Below are 20,092 nucleotides of genomic sequence, written 5' to 3'. Positions count from 1 at the left end.
TGCAAATTAGATTAGTTATGTATATATTTTTGTTGTGTTCTAACAATCTGTTTTGATGATCTCTAACTAGTAGGGACATTACAAAGTGGTATATTCTTCTAAAAAGATCTCTTGCGCAGAATAGGAGATTCTTTCTTGGAATAAAATCTGTCCCTAGTCACTAAATCCTCCAAGTTAAGGGCTCTCGTGATGACTTCTTGCAATGGATTTGGGTCAAATGCCCTTACTAAACCTTTGAGAGGTTCAACTAAGTCTTCTACAAATAGAACTACAAGTCTTCCTTCAATTACATCGGGAACCAATACTGCAAGTCTTTGAAATTCTGCTACAAAGTCTTCCACCTTCGCCTCTTGCTTCAGTTGTGCTAGTTCCCTAAAATGAATTTTTGGATACCTTCTATCAAATCTCTCTATCAATCTTTCACTGAAGTATTCCAAAGAGGTTATTGACTCATGCCCTTGAGTTACCATGCCATGATACCACCATTTGTGAGCTATCCCTTCAAGATGCAGGGTCGCAAATTTGATAGCCTCTTCTTCAAGCATCGGATTCAATGAAAAATATGTGTCTATTTTCTGCAACCAAGCGCTTGTTGATGAGCTACCAGATCCATCAAAAGTTGGGATGGTAATCTTTCTCAATTGGTGTTAAATACCTTTCCTCCCTTTATACGCTTTCCTCCCATGCCCTGTTTCTTTTCATCTCATAAAAGTTCCTAAAAATTCATATATGCGCATATGACAAGGCTTACGGCATAGGACATATCATGAAATCTTGACACTTCTTCCTCCGAATCAGGTTGTTCTTCCTCCACACTACTGCTTCCTTTTGCAGAAATTTAGCCCTGAAGTTCTTTGTGTTGATTGAGGCTTTCTCACCACTTGAGCTGATCCCTTATACTTTATTTTGTGTAGGTCTATCAGTGCTCAATTATTGACCCAAACCTTTTAATAGTTGGACCATTTACCCCATAGTGTCTCTTATATTGGTCACCATTTCTTTAGTCTCCTTCATGAATTCCTGAGGATGTTCTCTTCTCTATCCCCCATGGAGGCTTCCTCCTCACGCAATTGATAGTGTTGTTCCCTTTCACTCATAAAATAATCACAGGTTGGCAATTCGAAAGGCTCTGATACTACTGAAAGATACCAACTCAAATTTACCACTTTAAACAAGACTGAAATATGATACCTCAAAAAAACCTTTTGTGATTTATGCAGCACATCATGTAACAACAGTTCATATTCCAAACATGATTATATTATGCTCTTCAATCTTGACTTTAGATTCAATACAATATTTTAAGTTTGTTGCAACTAAGCTTCAACTAAATTAATAATTACATATGGAAACATATAAATCTTAAAAAAACCTACTGGAAAGCTTCCTAGATGACCACAGATTGTACACAAAATGACTAGAATATGTGACCAAATTACTGATACTTGTTTCCACGCACAGATACGAATTCCTAATGTTGCATTCTGCAGTGTGTCACAACTAATATCTCCTGCCAGGCCACGGATGACCTCCTTATTTACCAAAACACCTCTTCTTTGCTATGTCAAAAGACAACAACAAAGGAGAGATCAAATACGCTGCCTCAAAAGGTTGGTTTATTCATGTCTTTGTAATTGGTAATCCTCGCAACTCTAATTGTTGTAGATTGCAATATTCCTTTCACGTGATCTCCTCAAGCTATCTTTGATTCTACTACACTCAATTCTTCCAGCATACTCTCGCAGTTCCTCGCTCCTGTGCAATAGGGAATTTGCAGGTCGAATTCGAATTGATCAATGCAAGAATGGTTTGTCATGTCCCCTCTTTAGTTTGTCTAGTAGAGACATGTGAGTTAGCCTATTATGGGGTCTCGTAGGCTGGCAATGGTGGATAGAGACTCATGCACGGTATTCAGTATCCGGAGTTGGCATTTCAGACAGTTTGAGGGCCATTGGGAGCAGTTTCTTGATTTTAGGGAGATTCCCTATTTTTTAGGAGGTTGTGGCAGTTCCCATATTGGAGTTTCCACAGGACCATGTCATGGTTTCAGTTTCTGGGAGTTTGGGTGTGTTTCCTAGTTTCTAGGAGCATCCCTAGATTTTAGGGATGGGACTGCCAGTTAGCTCAGCTTTTCCGGCATCGGTCACAGATACATGACAAAGTTATATTCATGATTTTTTGGTCATTTAGGGCTATTATTGGATATCTGGAGATATTTTAATATATTTAAATATTTCCTAAGTTGGCATTTAAATAAATTAAAATAAGGCTATGTATTTAGTCATTTCAGAGTAATAAGGGGTTTCTGGCTTCATCTGGGTTGATATGCCTATGTGTTATAGCTCGTTGGAAAGGTCTTGAACTTTGCTACATGATTCTCACCTTCCGGAGTCTTTTTGGATGCCTGAAGCTATTTATTTGCAATTTAGTGTTATTTTCCTATAGTTGACGCCATAACTAGAAAATAACACTCTTTTCATAATGCGCCAACTTTACTCCCTTTTAGGGTTTGGCTTGGAAAGGAAAGGAGATATAAGGAGATGAAGACCAAATTGTTCATTATCATCTTACACAATCAAACTTATTTTGCGAATTAGCTCTGAGTGGGCGATTCTTCATCTGGGATGCAAACCCCAAGATCTGGACTGGCTGGGACGTAGCCCTCAACAGTTATTGGCATTGGATTCTTCATGCAGAGTGCATTGTTGACAGAGATTGAGTACGCCATTCTTCATTGTGGATTCAGGTTGCAGAGTAAGGGTTTCAGCATGGCAGATTGATTCTTCAGCTTGGGCGTGATCCTTGCAGCCTTAGGGCCGCCATTTGCAGTAGGTACATCCCACGTGGAATGTAAGGAATGCATGTATTCAGCCTTAGAGGTATTCTTGATTCATGATCACTATTCACCTTTCAGTTTGGCATCATTGTTGGATGTAAGTTCCTTGGATCTGCATTGGAATTATTATTTGGTTTTACAAATCAGAAAGCTATCTCGTACAGCTTGTAGCCATTCTGAATTTGGCTGTATGTTCTTATTTATTTTCAGTCTCCTTTCATGTTTACTGTTCATTATTCATTACTTGTTTGAAAACTATCAAAAAACACAAAAAGAAACAAACCTTCTGCAACTTCTGTCTATTCTCTAAAATAAATCAAAGGAATCACAGGAAGATATAGTTTATTAATTTAAAAACTACAGCAGATCAGCAAGGGGATCCATCAGGGATCTTTCATCGTTAATTGTGCAAATACTAAACTTATAGTAATAGAAAAACTTAATGATGGTAGGGGCTACGTCCTATCATGAGCAAACACTCGGGTTTTCGTCTATCTCCTTGTGCATTTGTTTAATGCAAAGCAAAATAAAACCTTTGATGCCTAAATGAGCCCAAAACACCACTATATATATCTGACCAGCTAAGTTGGCCACTACAGTAAACCAACACAAAAACAAGTCAATAGAAATTATTAATATTGCAACGAGTCAGCCCCCAAGGACAACTTTATTAAAATTAATAATATTTGACATTATTTATAATTTTAACTTATTATTTATTTGATTAAGACAACGAAATGATTAGGTTCATCACATAGACTTACCTCTAGACGAGCAGAGAAGCTAGTGGTCATGCATAGAGCTCTTTGACTTCAAGATCATCAGACTCCAGTTTTATGGTGGGATGTCGATCACAAAGATGTCGCCCAAGTTGATGAGGAGGCCCCAAAGGAATTAGTTGGATTTCCATTGGATGAGGCGGACCCTCACAATGGCAGTGACTCGAACGAATCTGATATTGATGCAATGCTGAGAGATGCAAATTAGGGGCAGGAATGTACTTTCTTTTTTTGTATTTTCATATCATAATTGAAAGTGAAACTTGTAGTCTTTGGGATTTTGTTGCAACTTGTATGCTATTTTTAATATCACATGCATATAGACAATGAACTTTGAAAGCAAAATTGACATAAACTTTGAGTTTGACATTTGGCATTTGCTAATTTGTTTGACTTTGACTCTCATGTGAAACCTCAATTCAACACAAATGTTATGTGTTAAGGTCCTATAATGTATATATGAATGCTTTATCAATGTTATCATATTAATATTTAAAATTTCCCTATGTAAATCCCCTTTGTCATCCCTTATTGTCCCCAAAAATGGCCCGAAAAATTGAAGACCCTGAAACATGTCCCACTATCCCCTATCGTCCCTGCCCGAAAACTTGGGGTACGCAGGAACAAACACCTTCACCAACATATTCATATTATTGCCTACCATTTGAACCCTAAGTTTTTATTTCTAATTCATTCGTAGTAGATGAGGAGGTTATGGCTAGCCTCGACACATGTATGGAGAGGTTGGTCCTCAATTGACTTCATACATGATGTGTCATAGGTTTATAAGGGGGAAACGGGGAAGGGTGGTTTATTTACCTTGATCCTTTCAAAGGAGAGTCACTCTACAGCCAAGTAAAAGAACATATATTTATTTTAGTTTATTGTTTACTTTGACTTTTAAGTTACTAAACTTCTTACAGAGTTACACATAATGTCCATCAAAATTTGTGGTGGGAAGATTTTGGTGCAACAACACCTAACCTTCAAAGTCTCACCATTTGCAATTTTCTAGTTGCAAGCACAATTGGAGTTAATGTTGAAAGATTCATAAGGGAATGTTTGTTATGAAGGACAGCTAAATTTGCAAAGGCATGTATATTTCCCAACATGCAAGTTAATGTTGAAAGATTCATATGGAAATATTTGTTATGAAAGACAGCTACTAAACCTAGCAACAATAATTTGAGATCATATATGTCACTACAAATTCCTTCTAGACCATTCTAGAGAATCTCCATAAAAGATGTATCTGGTCTACTTTTGTCAAGACAAGGCATTCTCTTTATGTGCAAAATTCTCGAGAGGGAAATAATGCAGTTATTCTATTTTTCACTTATGCTTGTGTTCACTTTGGTGTACTTACTTCTATCATTCAAAAAAGGTTACAAGGTTCATGGCAAGTCTTGGGCCACGTTGTGGATGAAGATGAGTACAAGATTAAAGATGTCTATTTCCTTTCATCCACAACAGATGGTTAATCCTAGTCAAAAGAAAACTAGTATAGCTCTTAACAAGACATAACAAAAAGCATCATAAGACTTTGGATGGAAAGTCAACAAGAGTAGTCAATAGAACACTAGTATAGCACCTAACAAGACATAATAGAATGCCTCTTAAGACTTCGGAAGAAATCTGTGATTATGTGGCTCACTGAGAGTTAAACCTCGATACAAAGATTTGACATCTTTGAGAGAGATTCTAACTGTCAGACATTTTCTTGGGAGATCCGTTGTAATGGGGAACTCATACATATTTGTAATAATCAGTATGAGGCAATCAATGTCATCTCTCAAAAATTCCACCATGTGTCATGGAGGGTCTTGAGTGCTTAATGAGATGAGTACAAGATTGAAGATGTCTATTTCATTTCATCCACAGCAGATGGTTAATCCTAGTCAAAAGAAAACTGGCATAGCTCTTAACAAGACATAACGAAAAGCATCATAAGACTTTGGATGCAAAGTCAACAAAAGTAGTCAATAGAACACTAGTATAGCACCTAATAAGACATGATAGAATGCATCTTAAGACTTCGGAAGAAATCTGTGATTACGTAGCTCACCATAAGTTAAACCTCGATACAAATATTTGACATCTTTGAGAGAGACTATAACTGTCAAGACATTTTCTTGGGAGATCCATCGTAATGGGGAACTCATACATATTTGTAATAATCAGTATGAGGCAATCAATGCCATCTCTTAATTCCACCATGTGTCATGGAGGATCTTGAGTGCTTAACGAGAACATGTGCCAACTCAATTTATTGTCTTCGAATGGAGTCAGCAATGCTTGAGACTGTCTTGGTTTAATTTGTAGTATGTATTGATTGACCAACTAAACCTAGCAATAATTGTCAATGGGATTGTGTAAAATTGTCTAAAAAAGGAGGTTCATGCTTGAGCTCCCTATTTTATCTACCAAGCAGGAAAAAGGCATTGCAATTAAAATGTAAAAGGTTAAAAATAATATATATTGTTCAAATTTCTGACCTCGTGACCAAGCTACAGAGTAAACAGGCCTGTGTCAATCAATCTACACCCAAGCACAAGGAATATAAGAGGCAGTAAGTGGGCAGATATGCCTTTGTAAGAAGAAAATAGCATCTCAACATTTAAAGGGCCTGGCCCAGTATTATATCAAATTTCCAGCTCTGCTACAGGTTCCTAGGAGTCATCATCCAACATTACCACAAAATGTTTGGAGAGAAACTGTCCAAAATATTACCATATACAGGCTGCCACAAGTAGATGATAAAGACTTTCAGTCCCACCTTCTGCAGATGGCAATACAAATATCATCCTATAGGGTATCAACTTAGTATTAATTATGCTTATTGGAGCGTATGGAGCATAAAATCAGAGCAGATGGACCTCTCAAAGGAATTCAAATCTTTGGAATGGTTGAAACAGACTGCTTTAAGAAGAAGAGAAAAAGCATATTATTGATAATTTGATTGAGGTTATACAGCTAGTCACATGACAGTAGAACAATGAAATCCTCAGAAAAAGAAAGAAAGAAAGCCATGTTCAGGCTTCCAGAATTAATAGATTTTGAATTAGTATTTTAAACTTGGCGTTCAAAAGTCATTCAGAAAACCAAGAAATGAAAACAAAAACGTTCAATACAGAATGGAAGATTAATTTTCAAAATAAAGCGAAATACAGCCTGCTATCTAACATTTGGGAAGTTTTAAAGTTGCTGAGAGTCTATGAGAAGTAAGCTTATGTTTGCCAAATCTTAAATAAAATATTCGGGTTAAGCTGATGAAGAAGAAACAACCGCCACCACCACACCAAAACTTAAAATAAATAAATAATTTTAAGAAAAAATGAATAAATTATTAAATTATTTGAAATATGTGAAATGGGTACCTGAATTTGACCCTATAAAAGCAAATAAATTATTTGAACAATATGAAATGCATACCTGAATCTGACCCTATAAAAGCAAAATAAATTATTCGAACAATATGAAATACATACCTGAATTCGACCCTTCACATGACAGTAGAACAATGAAATCCTCAAAAAGAGAGAGAAAGAAAGTCATGTTCAGGCTTCCAAAATTAATAGATTTTGAATTAGTATTATAAACTTGGCGTTCAAAAGCCATTCAGAAAACCAAGAAATCAAAACAAAAATGTTCAATAAAGAATGGAAGCTTAATTTTCAAAATAAAGCGAAATACAGCCTGCTATCTAACATTCTGTTAAGTTTTAAAGTTGCTGAAAGTCCACGAGAAGTAAGCTTGAGTTTGCCAATTCTTAAATAAAATATTCAGGTTAAGCTGATGAAGAAGAAACAACCACCACCACACCAAAACTTAAACTAAATAAATAAATTTAAGAAAAAATGACTAAACCATTAAATTATTTGAAATATGTGAAATGGGTACCTGAATTTTGACCCTATAAAAGCAAAATAAATTATTCGAACAATATGAAATGCATACCTGAATCCGACCCTATAAAAGCAAAATAAATTATTGGAACAATATGAAATGTATCCCTGAATCTAACCCTTCACAGGACAGGAGAACAATGAAATCCTCAGAAAAAGAAAGAAAGAAAGTCATGTTCAGGCTTCCAGAATTAATAGACTTTGAATTAGCATTTTAAATTTGGCGTTGAAAAGATATTCAGAAAACCAAGAAATGAAAATAAAAATGTTCAATAAAGAATGGAAGCTTAATTTTCAAAATAAAGCGAAATACAGCCTGCTATCTAACATTTTGGGAAGTTTTAAAGTTGCTGAAAGTCCATGAGAAGTAAGCTTAAGTTTGCCAAATCTTAAATAAAATGTGCAGGTTAAGCTGATGACGAAGAAACAACAACCACCACCGCCACACCAAAACTTAAAATAAATAAATAAATTTAAGAAAAAATAAATAAATTATTTGAAATATGTGAAATGGGTACATGAATCTGACCCTATAAAAGCAAAATAAATTATTCGAACAATATGAAATGCATACCTGAATCTGACCCATGGACCTGTAATGTGCATAGCAATACGAATATCATACTAAACTTTGTTGAATTGCTCTGTGCACCCACCGCCATTTCTGATAGTTATCACCTCCACACGAAAGCCAAGAATGCGATAAATACAAAAGCATCCACAAATTTTCGTAAACCACCTTGTGCCCTCTTTGCGCCTGCATATCCTCTCAAAACGACGAGTACCTATAGTACATTTTGTCTTGGGCACTACCAACAAATAGTACAGTAGATTTTTTTCAATTCACTGCATTTTGTGCGGTTTGCCGCTGCATTTTTTTTAAGAAGTATGTTCACGACAACGCATCTTACCATGAGATTTTAAATTTAAATTTAAATATCTCAAACAAATTGTGGTTAATAAAAGAACTTTAATGTGCTCAAGAACAGTTGATCAACATAAATTAGCATTTCAATGTTATAGGCGGCAGAAATATTATGGCGACCCTGGCGGATAGTTTCTGTATTTCCAGGACTCGCGGTTCGATGTCTTTTTATTAAATTGCACGGTAATATTTGTTTGAAACATGGAAATGTTAAAATTTTAATGAATAATTATGAAAACAGGGTTTTATTTCATATTAATTGGTTCGAATGTAGATGGACCCAAATTTCCAAGCACAGTAAAACGCGAATATTTATAATGTTAAAATTTTGAGTAGGCAAGGAAATAGCAGAATTTTTGTGGACCGCATGTATTGTCAGGTGGCTAACAAATAAGCAGCAAGTGGCTGACAAGCGGATGAGCCATAGGACATATGCATAAAACGTGGAGATTGTAAGGACATACTCTATGCATGCAAAGATAAATTAGCAGATATTTTAGATTAAATCGGCTTGGCTCCATTTCGAATAACATTGATTATGCAATCTGCAAAAGCAGCCGATCTTGTATTTGTACTTACTATCACAGAGCTGAAGTATTTCCTTTTCTGGGTTACGATAAATTTGCAGCTTTTGAAGATAATATCGGCTTACTTTGACACAAACATGACTTTATTTTGGCTCCGATTTGGAAAAGATATCCGCCAATCCCTGCCTCGGTGACCGTTTTAATCGATGCATCAACTGGTAATGACTAGAAGTACGACAAATTGGCATTTTGTATTACAATTTGGATTTATTTTGGTTCCATTCTGTCTGCCATAGCGACTGGTCGGTAAGTGATTTATTTGCAGAAAACTAAAAAGGTTACAGCATTTCGCTAAAGATGGATGATGGGCTTTGCCATAGTAGCTGTTCTTACTGTATATATTTTATTTAAATCAAAATGAAGTATTGTGTGTTTTTTAAGTAAACAGAGTTGCCTTGTTAGTCCTTATGGTATTGATATTCTAGTAAGTGATCTAAAGGACAATTAAGTCAATTAGGCAATCACATTGTTCTACTTTTTAAAAAAAAATTATAATATTTTATAATATTATTTTAAAATGTAAAATGAGTTTTTCTTATATTTTTGCGGAGAGGAAATAGATTTTGAATAAATTTGACGTGTAGATGACAGGTAAATGCACGCATGCTTCAGTTTCTCTATAAGTATTATTTAGTCTCAATTACAAAATTATTATTCTGACACATAAGACAAAAAGGTCAATTATTTTTATACCTAAATTAGACCATTATTTTCGAACAATGAAAACATTACCTCTCCTCCTCACTACAAATGCCTTATGTTATAATTGTCTCTACCTATGCACTCAGTTTAATTACAATGCTACCATCCAAAATTATTGTGCAACTTATCACATCGGTAAGTGACATCTCTATTAATATTTTCTTATATCTTTCACATCACCCTCCTTTGCAACATATATTTTTACTATTTTCAAACACCTAATAATTTTCTCATAAAATCTCAATGGATATAGAGAATCTAACAAATATGATTACTGTAATTGTGCAATTTAAAAGCAAATTATAAGAATGTGATGTAGAAAATCAAATCAAATCGTGCAATAAAATCCAACTTTTAAAGATGTTCACAATTATCAATAATTGTGATATTTTTTATGGAGAAAGAAAGTGACGAGATTCATGTTTTTCTATGAACATTAGGAGCATTTCAAAGAGCTTATATTTTGAATGAGTTTTCTAATTTTCAAAAAACTAAATATATTTATTCATTTTAGGGTGCAATTTAGGGTTTTTAAGACACCCGCATTATCTTTTTTTTCTTTTATCGGTAAAATATTTGATCTTGATTGTTTCTGGAATAGATTGTGTGTGGTAAAATATTTATTTTAACATTAAAAATTATAATAAAGTTCACAATATTGTAAAAGGGCTATACCATAAATGATCAGCTTCATATTTACACCCCAAAAAATACCCCATCTATACAAAATTTACGGACACCATCTAGCCTATACTAGTTGCTACAAAAAATTACAAACTTTCATACAACCATCACACTCTCAATCGTGTTTATCACATATACAAAATATTTGCAAAAAATGAGTGAATTTTCAATCGGACTGATCTAATTTTCCTCACTTGGTGTATCTCTCAATGGTCTTCTTTCTTGAAGCTCAGTCGCCTCCTTTTCTTCAGCACCTCCACAGACGTCCCTTTTCGTGGCTCCTCTTCCCATTCCTACACATATTCTTTGATAAACCACCATCCCACCAAAGCTTTTGCTTGACATTCTTCCTTGTCAAAAGATGCATGTCAAAAAAGGAAATGACATAGTAGCGGAGTAAAATCTAGGGTATCTCGCCAGTCTCCACTCTTCACAATGAAACCTTCTCCAATAACAGATATAGCTATGAAGGCATTTATTCCCCAACACCATTGACCACGCACAAAGGTCTCCATTATCTTCCTAGTGTCCTCCTTCCCACCCAGTTCTAAGCACCAAGCCAGAAACATTGATGCCACATCTGCATTGGTCATATACTTGTACTCTACCTTCATATAGTCATTTCCCAACATCATTTTTACCAATTGAAAAAATATTGGATCGTCGAAGGTGAAAACTTTCTTCAAACGATCATCAAAGATGGCACCCCATAAGGCCATTTGTTGCTTTCTTGTTTGGAGGCCAAAATTCGCTTCCATGCCTTTTGGACTTTTACAAACCCTCGACTTCCAACTCAAAGGAATTTGAATGCAATTTAACACCCACCACCACCACAACAGAAAGTGATAATGAATGTGTCTTGTAGTATTACCATCGCATATATTGTTTTCTACACTTTGAATGCTTCATAAATCTTATCATAATTAATTTTGCAAGTTTCATCATCTCCAACGGGGCAATCGTACTAATTACTCCTAAATAAAATCTCAAAAATGTTCAAAATACATGTCATCATTGCTTGGGCGTAATGATGCCACCCATTTGGAGAGGGTGACAGCATTTGAGTTGGCATCTCTATATGAATGTGAAATTTTGAAATTTTTAAAGGATGCTAATTTTCTACATATGATTTTAATGATTGTATTTAATTTTCATGTTTGAGCATTGTCATTTTTTATTGCATTAAAAATGATTTGTGAATCTCCCTTGAGATGTAAAAGCTCAATATCTAATTTTCTCATCAAGTTTACAGCGAGCAATGTCACCTTGGCTTCAACATCATTATTTTTTCCATCCTCAAGCTTTTAAATACCCACAACTAAAGTGTTGTCATTGCAATTTCAGGCCACACATCCTGCACCTGAAGGTTCTAGGTTACCTTTTGATGACCCATCAAAATTGATCTTAACCCACCCCACTTTCGGCATCTCCCAAACTAGATCCCTGACCCTTGAGAAACTTGGATCAACTCAATGACACCCATAAAGAGTTGAAACTTTGAGATGACCAAATTTTCTTAAGAATGGCATCGGATTTGCAGTAAGGGTGTTTAGGTAGGTTTTGATTAGCAATTGTTGCATTGACAAGTTCAGAGTGAATTTTCAATGCATACGAAGAACCATGCCAACTTCTCTTCCTTGTCCCAAAAAAATGTGTCAGTTTCTTTCTTTCCAGATTTCCCATATCACTGTAGAGGACAAATTTGCCATATGCTAGAGAAGGTCATTTTTCATAAAGCAATACTCCACCCTTCAAATATCTCCCTTAGTGTGGTTGGAAGCAACTTTTACCAACTTAGTTTTTGCAAAATGAATTCCCAACAACAATTAGAAAATTCATAACAAAGAAATAGGTGATCTAAGGATTCCTCATTACCTATGTACAATAAACATCTAGAAAACCCTAAAATCTTATTCTCATGAGTCGATCCCTAATTAGGATCTGATTGTGCAAGTCAAGCCAAGTGAAAGATCCCACCTTAGGACGACAATACTTGTTCCAACATAAATGACTTTGCCAAATTGTGTCTTCTTCTGCAAATTCTAATAGTTTGTATCCAATTTTAACATTATATTTCCCCTAGTTAGTACTGAACCAAATCAATTCATCCTCTCCTCCTATTAGGAGCACCATTCTGCTATTTAAGATCTCCTTGAATAAAACATTTTTTTCTCTTAATAAATTTAAATACTCACCCAACTTCCATCTCCATCTGACTATTCAATTATTATCCTTCTTCACTAGAAATTTTGTCACCTTAATACCCCATCTCTCCTTAGTAATTTGTTTCATCTCACCAACCCTAACATCATTATTCAGAATCGTGAGACTCTCTCAGGAGTCTTCCCAAAATTGATTGGTTTACCATTACCAAGCTACCACCTAATATGATCTGTGGTCACCAACCTACATGAAATCATGAAATTACAAATAGTCTATGCTCAGGGTGGATTTTTAATGGTGAGAATCCACTCCTTGCATTGATTATCCTTATATTTATGCTTAAAAAATTTGACCCATTTCTATTCAAGTTTGATGTAGGTAACCGAAATTAGTTTAGCACACATGGACTGATTCATGATACTCTAGCTTTTCAATCCAACTCCTCTATAGCCTTTTTTCAATTGGCAAATTTTATCCCAAGCCAAAAGTGGGATCTTATATTGGTCTTAATTCCAAAAGAATCTTATCATTTTTGCTCAATAAAGGTTGTAATTTTGACAAGGATTTTGAGACACGTCATTGAATATAATGGTATTGCAGAAATAACAAATTTTAGCACTTAAATTTGTCCTACCAACTAATTGGTCTCCACTATATACATAGAGTTGGCACAGTATGTCATGCACTCAACCTAGTCAAAATGCCCAACAAAGTAACCTAATGTCCTAAGTAGAGATTCATTTAATTATCAACTAGGGATGTGTCTTATTTGATGATTTTGATATTGTATGTCCACTAGGGAAGCATTCTAGGTTGTTCTATTAATGTGTATAGCAAAAATAAACTAAATTGAAAATTTAACAATGCTAGAAATAAATCTAACTACACAATAATGGCTGTGGGTTGATTGGTTATATGACACAACAATGGCTGCAAGATGACTATTGTAAAACTAATGGAATTAAATATACTAAAATAAAACCTATCTAGACAACTAATTACTAAAAGTAAAACATAGTGAACGAAAATCTAAACTACTATGGAGTCAATTCCTCAATTGGCCCTTGCTTGAGTGGCTTCAATCTTAGTTATTTGCATTCAATATTCAACATAAAAGCTTCATTTTCATAAAAAAATCTTCTTATTACAAATCAAAATGAATACATAGACTGATATCAGACTTGTTGATTGAAAAAAAGACACTACTTACAAATTTTAGCACTAATTGGTTACTCTCTTTCTTCTCAACTCAACAGGATCCAATATTTGTAAATAGAATCCTAAAGTTGGATTAATTATAGACTCTAATAAACTTGTAACAAATGTCAATTCTCTCACAACAAGAAGGAGATGACTTATTTCTCAACAAACTAATAATAAAGACTTAACTAAATAGAGTTGACGGTGTCACAATCCCAATCAAACTCTTACAACAACAAAATACAGTTATGGCTTAAGAGTATGTAAAAACATGTCATGATGATTTATGAGTCATGCTATATCATTTCCACATGTTTCTCCTTTGTTCCTTGACTTCAATAACTCCAAATTTGTAAGATCGTCAAGAGGTGGAAGAGTCCAAACTAAATTAGAACTCATTCCTTAAATGTTGCCTCCAAATTTGCGAGTTTTGTCTCAGTCAACTTTTGGTGAATGTTGCTCTTTAACTATTGTGAAACGGCTCAAACACTTTAATGGGTTGGTAGATCTCTTTTTAATTTTTCCAAAACATTTTTAATATCTAAATTTTGTTAAGAAACGAGGGATATATGTTCTTTTTACTTAAACTATGGGTATGTATAGGATCATGGTGGACCAAAACAAGCCCTTAAGTGGCAATGAAATTTCAAAAAAATAGAGTTAGGCAACTTGATGTAAAAATTTGAATTAGTTATGAACATATTTATAAAATATGTAAGAAGAGAATTTGTAGCAAACTGAATGTAGTTTCTAAGCTACTAGTTGTTTTCTGAAGAAGAAAAAAAATATTTGACGAAAATTAGAAATTTCAATTCAGTAGTACTCAAATTTCAAGAAACATGTGCTCTATTCAAGAATATAATCTACATAATTCCTATCTATAGAATAAAGTATGGCTTAGAGAATTGATGCACGAATGCATCATGTGTTTTCTCCATGTTGAGATAATTCTTAGTATGCTTACCTGTTGGGATAAATGTGATTGAGATGGAATTGTAATCTTGAAATGATTTTAGATGGATAAGAAAAATTGTGCTCGTCTTTTATGTGTGTTATATGCATCTTGTGTGCCTATGCTATCATTACTAGCATTAGAATGAAGATACACGATACTGCACAGTTTCGTTATACCTGCCAAGTTTGCATGGTTAGTCTCCCTCGTGTTGGGTCAGGAATCTTTCATGTCATGAAAGATTTTGGGGAAGTGTAACTACTTCGTGGTAGGGCGGATACGCGTTGCGAAAATGTTCTCGCCCATAAGGTGCTCGAGGGAGACAAATCTGTCATGGTGGTCTTCATGATTTGACCCCTATGTATTCTTTGTAATTGACCTTGTGGTCCAATGCAAATTAATATGTTCCTTATATTCTGCTTTGATATTAGCTTGTGTACTAATTCTTATGTACTCCAACTTTATGGTAAAATATAATTTCTCAATTCTAATCTTGTATACTTGGACATGTGGTATTGTTATATAGTTGTTTATGTGTAATTTGTGTATTATGTTATTTTTTGAATATGGAGGTCCTTACATTTATTCTTCCATAGCAATCTTTAAAGTCTCTTCATCATTCATACCTAATGCCTCTTCTATAGATTTAGGTTCATCCACATTAGTATTCAAAGCAAAACTACATCTTCAATCATCATGTGAATAGCTTTTAGGTGGTTATCTATGTCTTGTAGACCTTCTAACAAGTTGAGTTGGAAGTTATTCCTCCTCCTTTGAATATTTGGAGCTAAATGAGCTCTCCTCAACTTCTTACCTATCTAGGGGTCTTGATTCAACTTTTTTAGGTGTAGAAGGAAATTGAATCACATCTTCTTGTTTAGTCTATTCTAGTTGCAATGTAATTAAAGGAAGCTTAGTTTCTCTAAAACACTTGTACTATGTATTACCTTATGTGCAATAAGGTCCCAAATCGTGTTGCCTTTCACACCATAATTATATCCAATGAAGATACATTTCACAACCTTGTTCTTCAAATTTGTTTGCTTCTACTTTGGCACATGTGCATATGCCTCGCAACCAAAAACTTTAAGATGTCTCAATGAAGGCTTATGACCTGACTATGCCTCTATAGACATTTTGTCAACAAGGGTTGATGTAGGAGACCTATCAATCAGGTAGTAAGGAATGGCAACAGTCTCTGCCCAAAAAAAAATTTCTAGACCAGCACCACTCAACATGCTCCTAGCCTTCTCCATAATTGTCTTGTTCAATTTTCCTGCAACTCCATTATGTTTTGGAGAATACGGAGTTGTCTTCTATCTGTGAATGCCACAATCTTTACAAAATCTATCAAAATCATTAGAGTGAAATTAACCACCAATATTAGTCCTCAAAATATTTTATTTTCTTCACAATCTACAACTATCTATTGCTTTAAATTCTCTAAATCAACTGAAAATTTTAAATTTACTCTTTAGAAAATATACCCATGCTCTTCAATAATCATCAATAAATAAAACATAATATGTGGATTTTGCAATGGAAGGAACATCTACAGGACCAAACACATCATAATGAATAAGATACAACACACAACAAGTTTTGTGAGAAATATATTAAAACTAAACGTGGTTTTGTTTTTCATAAATGCAATGCTCACATAAATCAAAATCAAGATATGGTGAATTTAATTACTAAAGCATATCTTTATACTTTACAATTGCATCAAGTTACAAATGATAAATTTGATGTGATGGTCAAAGTGTATGATGGTTTCTCTTGCCCTACTATTGGTTTTATTACTCTCCCTGTTGAGGTTGGTACTAAATGCTTAGATGTGACTTTTTCTATCAGTCCTACATCAGATCAATTTTGTGTGAAGTTGGGACATCCTTGGCTCTCTTCCATGAAAGCTATTCCTTGTACAATCCATAAATGTTTGAAATTCCCTCATAATGGCACAAACCTTCAACGAGGTTTTTATTTTTCAAGGTCCTTAGACCCTTTTCTCCAATGTAGCCAAGTCTTTGGTATCGTAACATATTCTTATCTACAAGCAACTTTGATTCAGAAGAAAAAGAACCCTTAGGTACCCAAAATTCATGACCATGTATTGAAGGTGAAACCTTCACCTCTTCCAGTGAAGTATTAACAGATTTATTTTATACGAAAGTACTATTACACATAATAGTGTATGCATCTAGCTTATGCAATGTACCAAATTTGACACCTCTAGCAACCACCATAGTGTTGGGAATTGTCACTCATCCGATGATTTCAGATGACATCTGGTAGTTGTATATTTGTTTACGGTTGTCATTGGTGGCAACTCTTCTTGGTAATTTGATCCGGCAATCGTGATTCATCTTATGTGGAAGATGAAGGTAACCAATAGGCAGTTAACCGGTAAAACAAGGTATTTCAGTAATTTTTTTATCTAAAATTATTTCTGATGATTGCAGTGTTTTTGGTGATTGTTTTTGTGATCTTGGTGATTGGGAAGACCTTTAGGAAGCATGTGATAATAATATTTTGGTCTGGTGCTATGTTTTGTTTAAGATTGAAGTCGACTTGGAGCTACACGTTACACTTCTTGAAGCCGACTTGAAGGAGATTGTTTTTGTGTTAAGACCGGATATATAAGATCAATTTGGTAATTGATTTTCGGTGTGTTAGAGTTATGGTGATCCATTTTGGTGTGATTGAGCGCAGTTTCACATGCGCACTTTGCTTTCAGACCAACCGACAGCTGACTGCGGTAGAAACAGAGTATTCAACAAAGCGAAGACAGTCAAAGATTTAGTGCTTAACTGGAACTCATTCTTGCATAGCCAGATGCTAATTGAGAGTTCATTTCATTGTATTTCCTCATTGTAATCAAATTGTAAGTCAGTGAGACTTCCCTGAAGGTTGTAGCCTTCCAGGCAATTATAATTGAGCAGTGAGCCTGAATGAAAGTGCATTCCCCATCTATGTAATATTTATGTACTCCTGGTCATAGTATACGAATATTGTGGGTTCCGGACCCATCGTGTTTTTTCCCTTTCCGAGTTTCCACATAAAAAATTTCATGTTGTGGATTTGTGTAATCTTTGTCACACGTTTATGTTCTTTTCTACTATACATTGCTAACTGGTGGATAAAGAATAAGTTTGTGGTTTTAACTTCTGGTAGATCACTGATTCACCCCCCCTCTCAGTGATCTTTGATTCTAACAATTGGTATCAAAGCCTATTTCCTTTGAGGAAGCTTAACTGCTTGAGGAAGATCTGGGAGATTGATTCAATGGATTATGGTTTTCAAAGACAACTCAATGTGGCACTGGAGGATCTTGATACAGCTAGAAGTGAGGTTTGTACCTTGAAGAAGAATCTAAATGTTGATGATGAATTCATCAATGAGCTGAAGGATCAAGCAAGTATCTGCAGAGAAAAGAGGAAGGAATTAATGGACAAGCTGAAGGAGAAAGAAGATAAAATCATGGAATACCAGGACAAAGTTGATGAGGTTAACAAGCTTGAGAGAGAGAATGTTGCTTTGAAGAATGAGATGCAATCCATTATGACGAGACTAACTAAGGAAATCGAGGACCGGAAGAAGAATGAAGAGAATATGGCACAATCATTGAAGGAAAGAGTTGATGAAATGCTTCAAGCTTACCTATGAGAATGATTAGTTGAAGCTTGAACTGACACAATCAAGGAATAATGGTCAAGAACTTGAAAGACAGGTTGCTACCTTGAGGGATGAACTTGCTACTAGCAATGAATACAAAGAAAAATTCAAAGCTAGTTCAGCAAGGCTTGGTGAGATGTTGGAAAGTCAGAGACATGGAAAGGATATGCGAGGTCTAGGATTTGAGAAAGGTGAAGCTTCTAGATCTAGACAAGGCAATGCTAAAATTGATCAGAAGAAGAGCAAGAATCCTGTAGTAAGACAGCCTAATGCTCATAAATTCAATGGTAGATGTTTTACTTGCAACAAGTTTGGTCATATGGCGAGTCAGTGTAGAAGTGGGATGAATAATAGAATGATGAACAATAACAATATGATGAACAACATGAGTAATGTCTCTACCTTTACCGATCAATGTTTCGTATGCAATAACTTTGGACACAAGTCAAATGTGTGTAGAGTAGTAATAAATAACTTCCAAAACAAAAGATGCTATACTTGTGGAATGTTTGGACATATTTCTAAACAGTGCAGGACAAGACAAAATTAGATGAACTTCAGACCTATGGAGAATAATATTGTTTGCCGAGCATGCAACAAAACTGGTCATATTGCAAAATATTGCAGAAGCAAGAATAGTGCTTCGGTAAACAAGGACAAATCAGATGAGAAAGGAAAAGTGAAAGTAGAAGAGATAAAGGAGAAGCATGAGAAGATGTGGGTGAGAAAGGATGAATCCATAACTGACAATGGGTCTGCACCCAAATCCGACGCGGGTTCTTCAACTGGTAACTAGGGCTTTATGCCTTAGGGGGAGCTTCTCATGCAGATTCTAAGAACCCCCTCTTCGATGGTCTACAATCGATTCTGGAAGATTGCAGAAGGGCTGAATCATATGTGCTGATGATATCTAGAAGTTTCTGAAGGATCTTGTGCTCCATTATGAAATTTCATGGAGATCATGATAACCGATTACTGCATTTATTACAGTGAAAAATTAGGTTTTTGAAGGATAAAAGTGCATTTCAAGACTTCATTCATCACAATGTGATCAAGAAAGTAAGAGCAGAGGAGAGAGAAAGCAACTTGGCGATTTCAACAATAATTTCAGCAAATTCTAAGTGAATTCTAGCGCTCGGTTGTGAAGCAAGGTATCTATCAGTTCAAATTTTTCAATTTTTTGCAAACCTTGGGATTCGAAATGGCTTCAATTTTTTGTATTGTGACTCCTCTGGTGGTTGAAATCAAGGATAGGGCTCGTTTAGTCTTCAAGAAACATCCATTCAAATCGATCGATGATGATATGGAAAGTGCATTCTCATCTGTGCCCTGCGGCGTGCTGCACAATGAGGATATCAAGGCCTACATTCACTGTGACCTTGAGGAGCTTGAGAATGCAGATATGTTGGACATGTATAACAAGCATTTGGCCGATGGTTTGGGAAATCTCAAACTCGAATATAAGGTGCTACAAAATAAGGGTTTATCGCAGTCGTGCATTTTCCACTATTTAATGAGGCAGAATGGATTCGCTACATCCTTAGTCACATGCAGGATGAATTTATCTAGCTTGATAGGCCCCACAAAATTACCAAGCAAGCAATCCATCCTAAAACTGGTTTAGCTTAAACCAGTGATGTGCCTAGTTTGAGAAAAGTATCAAATGACACCATCATAGCTACCA

General features: G+C 35.1%; 1 protein-coding gene across 3 annotated transcripts in view; it reads right to left on the bottom strand.

Annotated features, from left to right (window-relative positions):
- Positions 1–9,353, bottom strand: part of LOC131047800 (uncharacterized) — a 127,274-nt gene extending 117,921 nt beyond the window's left edge. For 2 of the 3 annotated variants that reach the window (XM_057981584.2, XM_057981586.2), the window contains exon 1: positions 8,095–9,018. In XM_057981584.2, the coding sequence (XP_057837567.2) occupies positions 8,095–8,182 (88 nt within the window). In that variant the 5' untranslated portion in view covers positions 8,183–9,018. The other variant, XM_057981585.2, reaches the window with a different exon arrangement.
- Between the last annotated feature and the right edge of the window lie 10,739 nt (positions 9,354–20,092).

The sequence above is a fragment of the Cryptomeria japonica genome, chromosome 8 (assembly GCF_030272615.1).
Source record: "Cryptomeria japonica chromosome 8, Sugi_1.0, whole genome shotgun sequence".
NCBI classification, from domain to species: Eukaryota; Viridiplantae; Streptophyta; class Pinopsida; order Cupressales; family Cupressaceae; genus Cryptomeria; species Cryptomeria japonica.
This window is presented reverse-complemented; position numbering and strand designations above follow the sequence as displayed.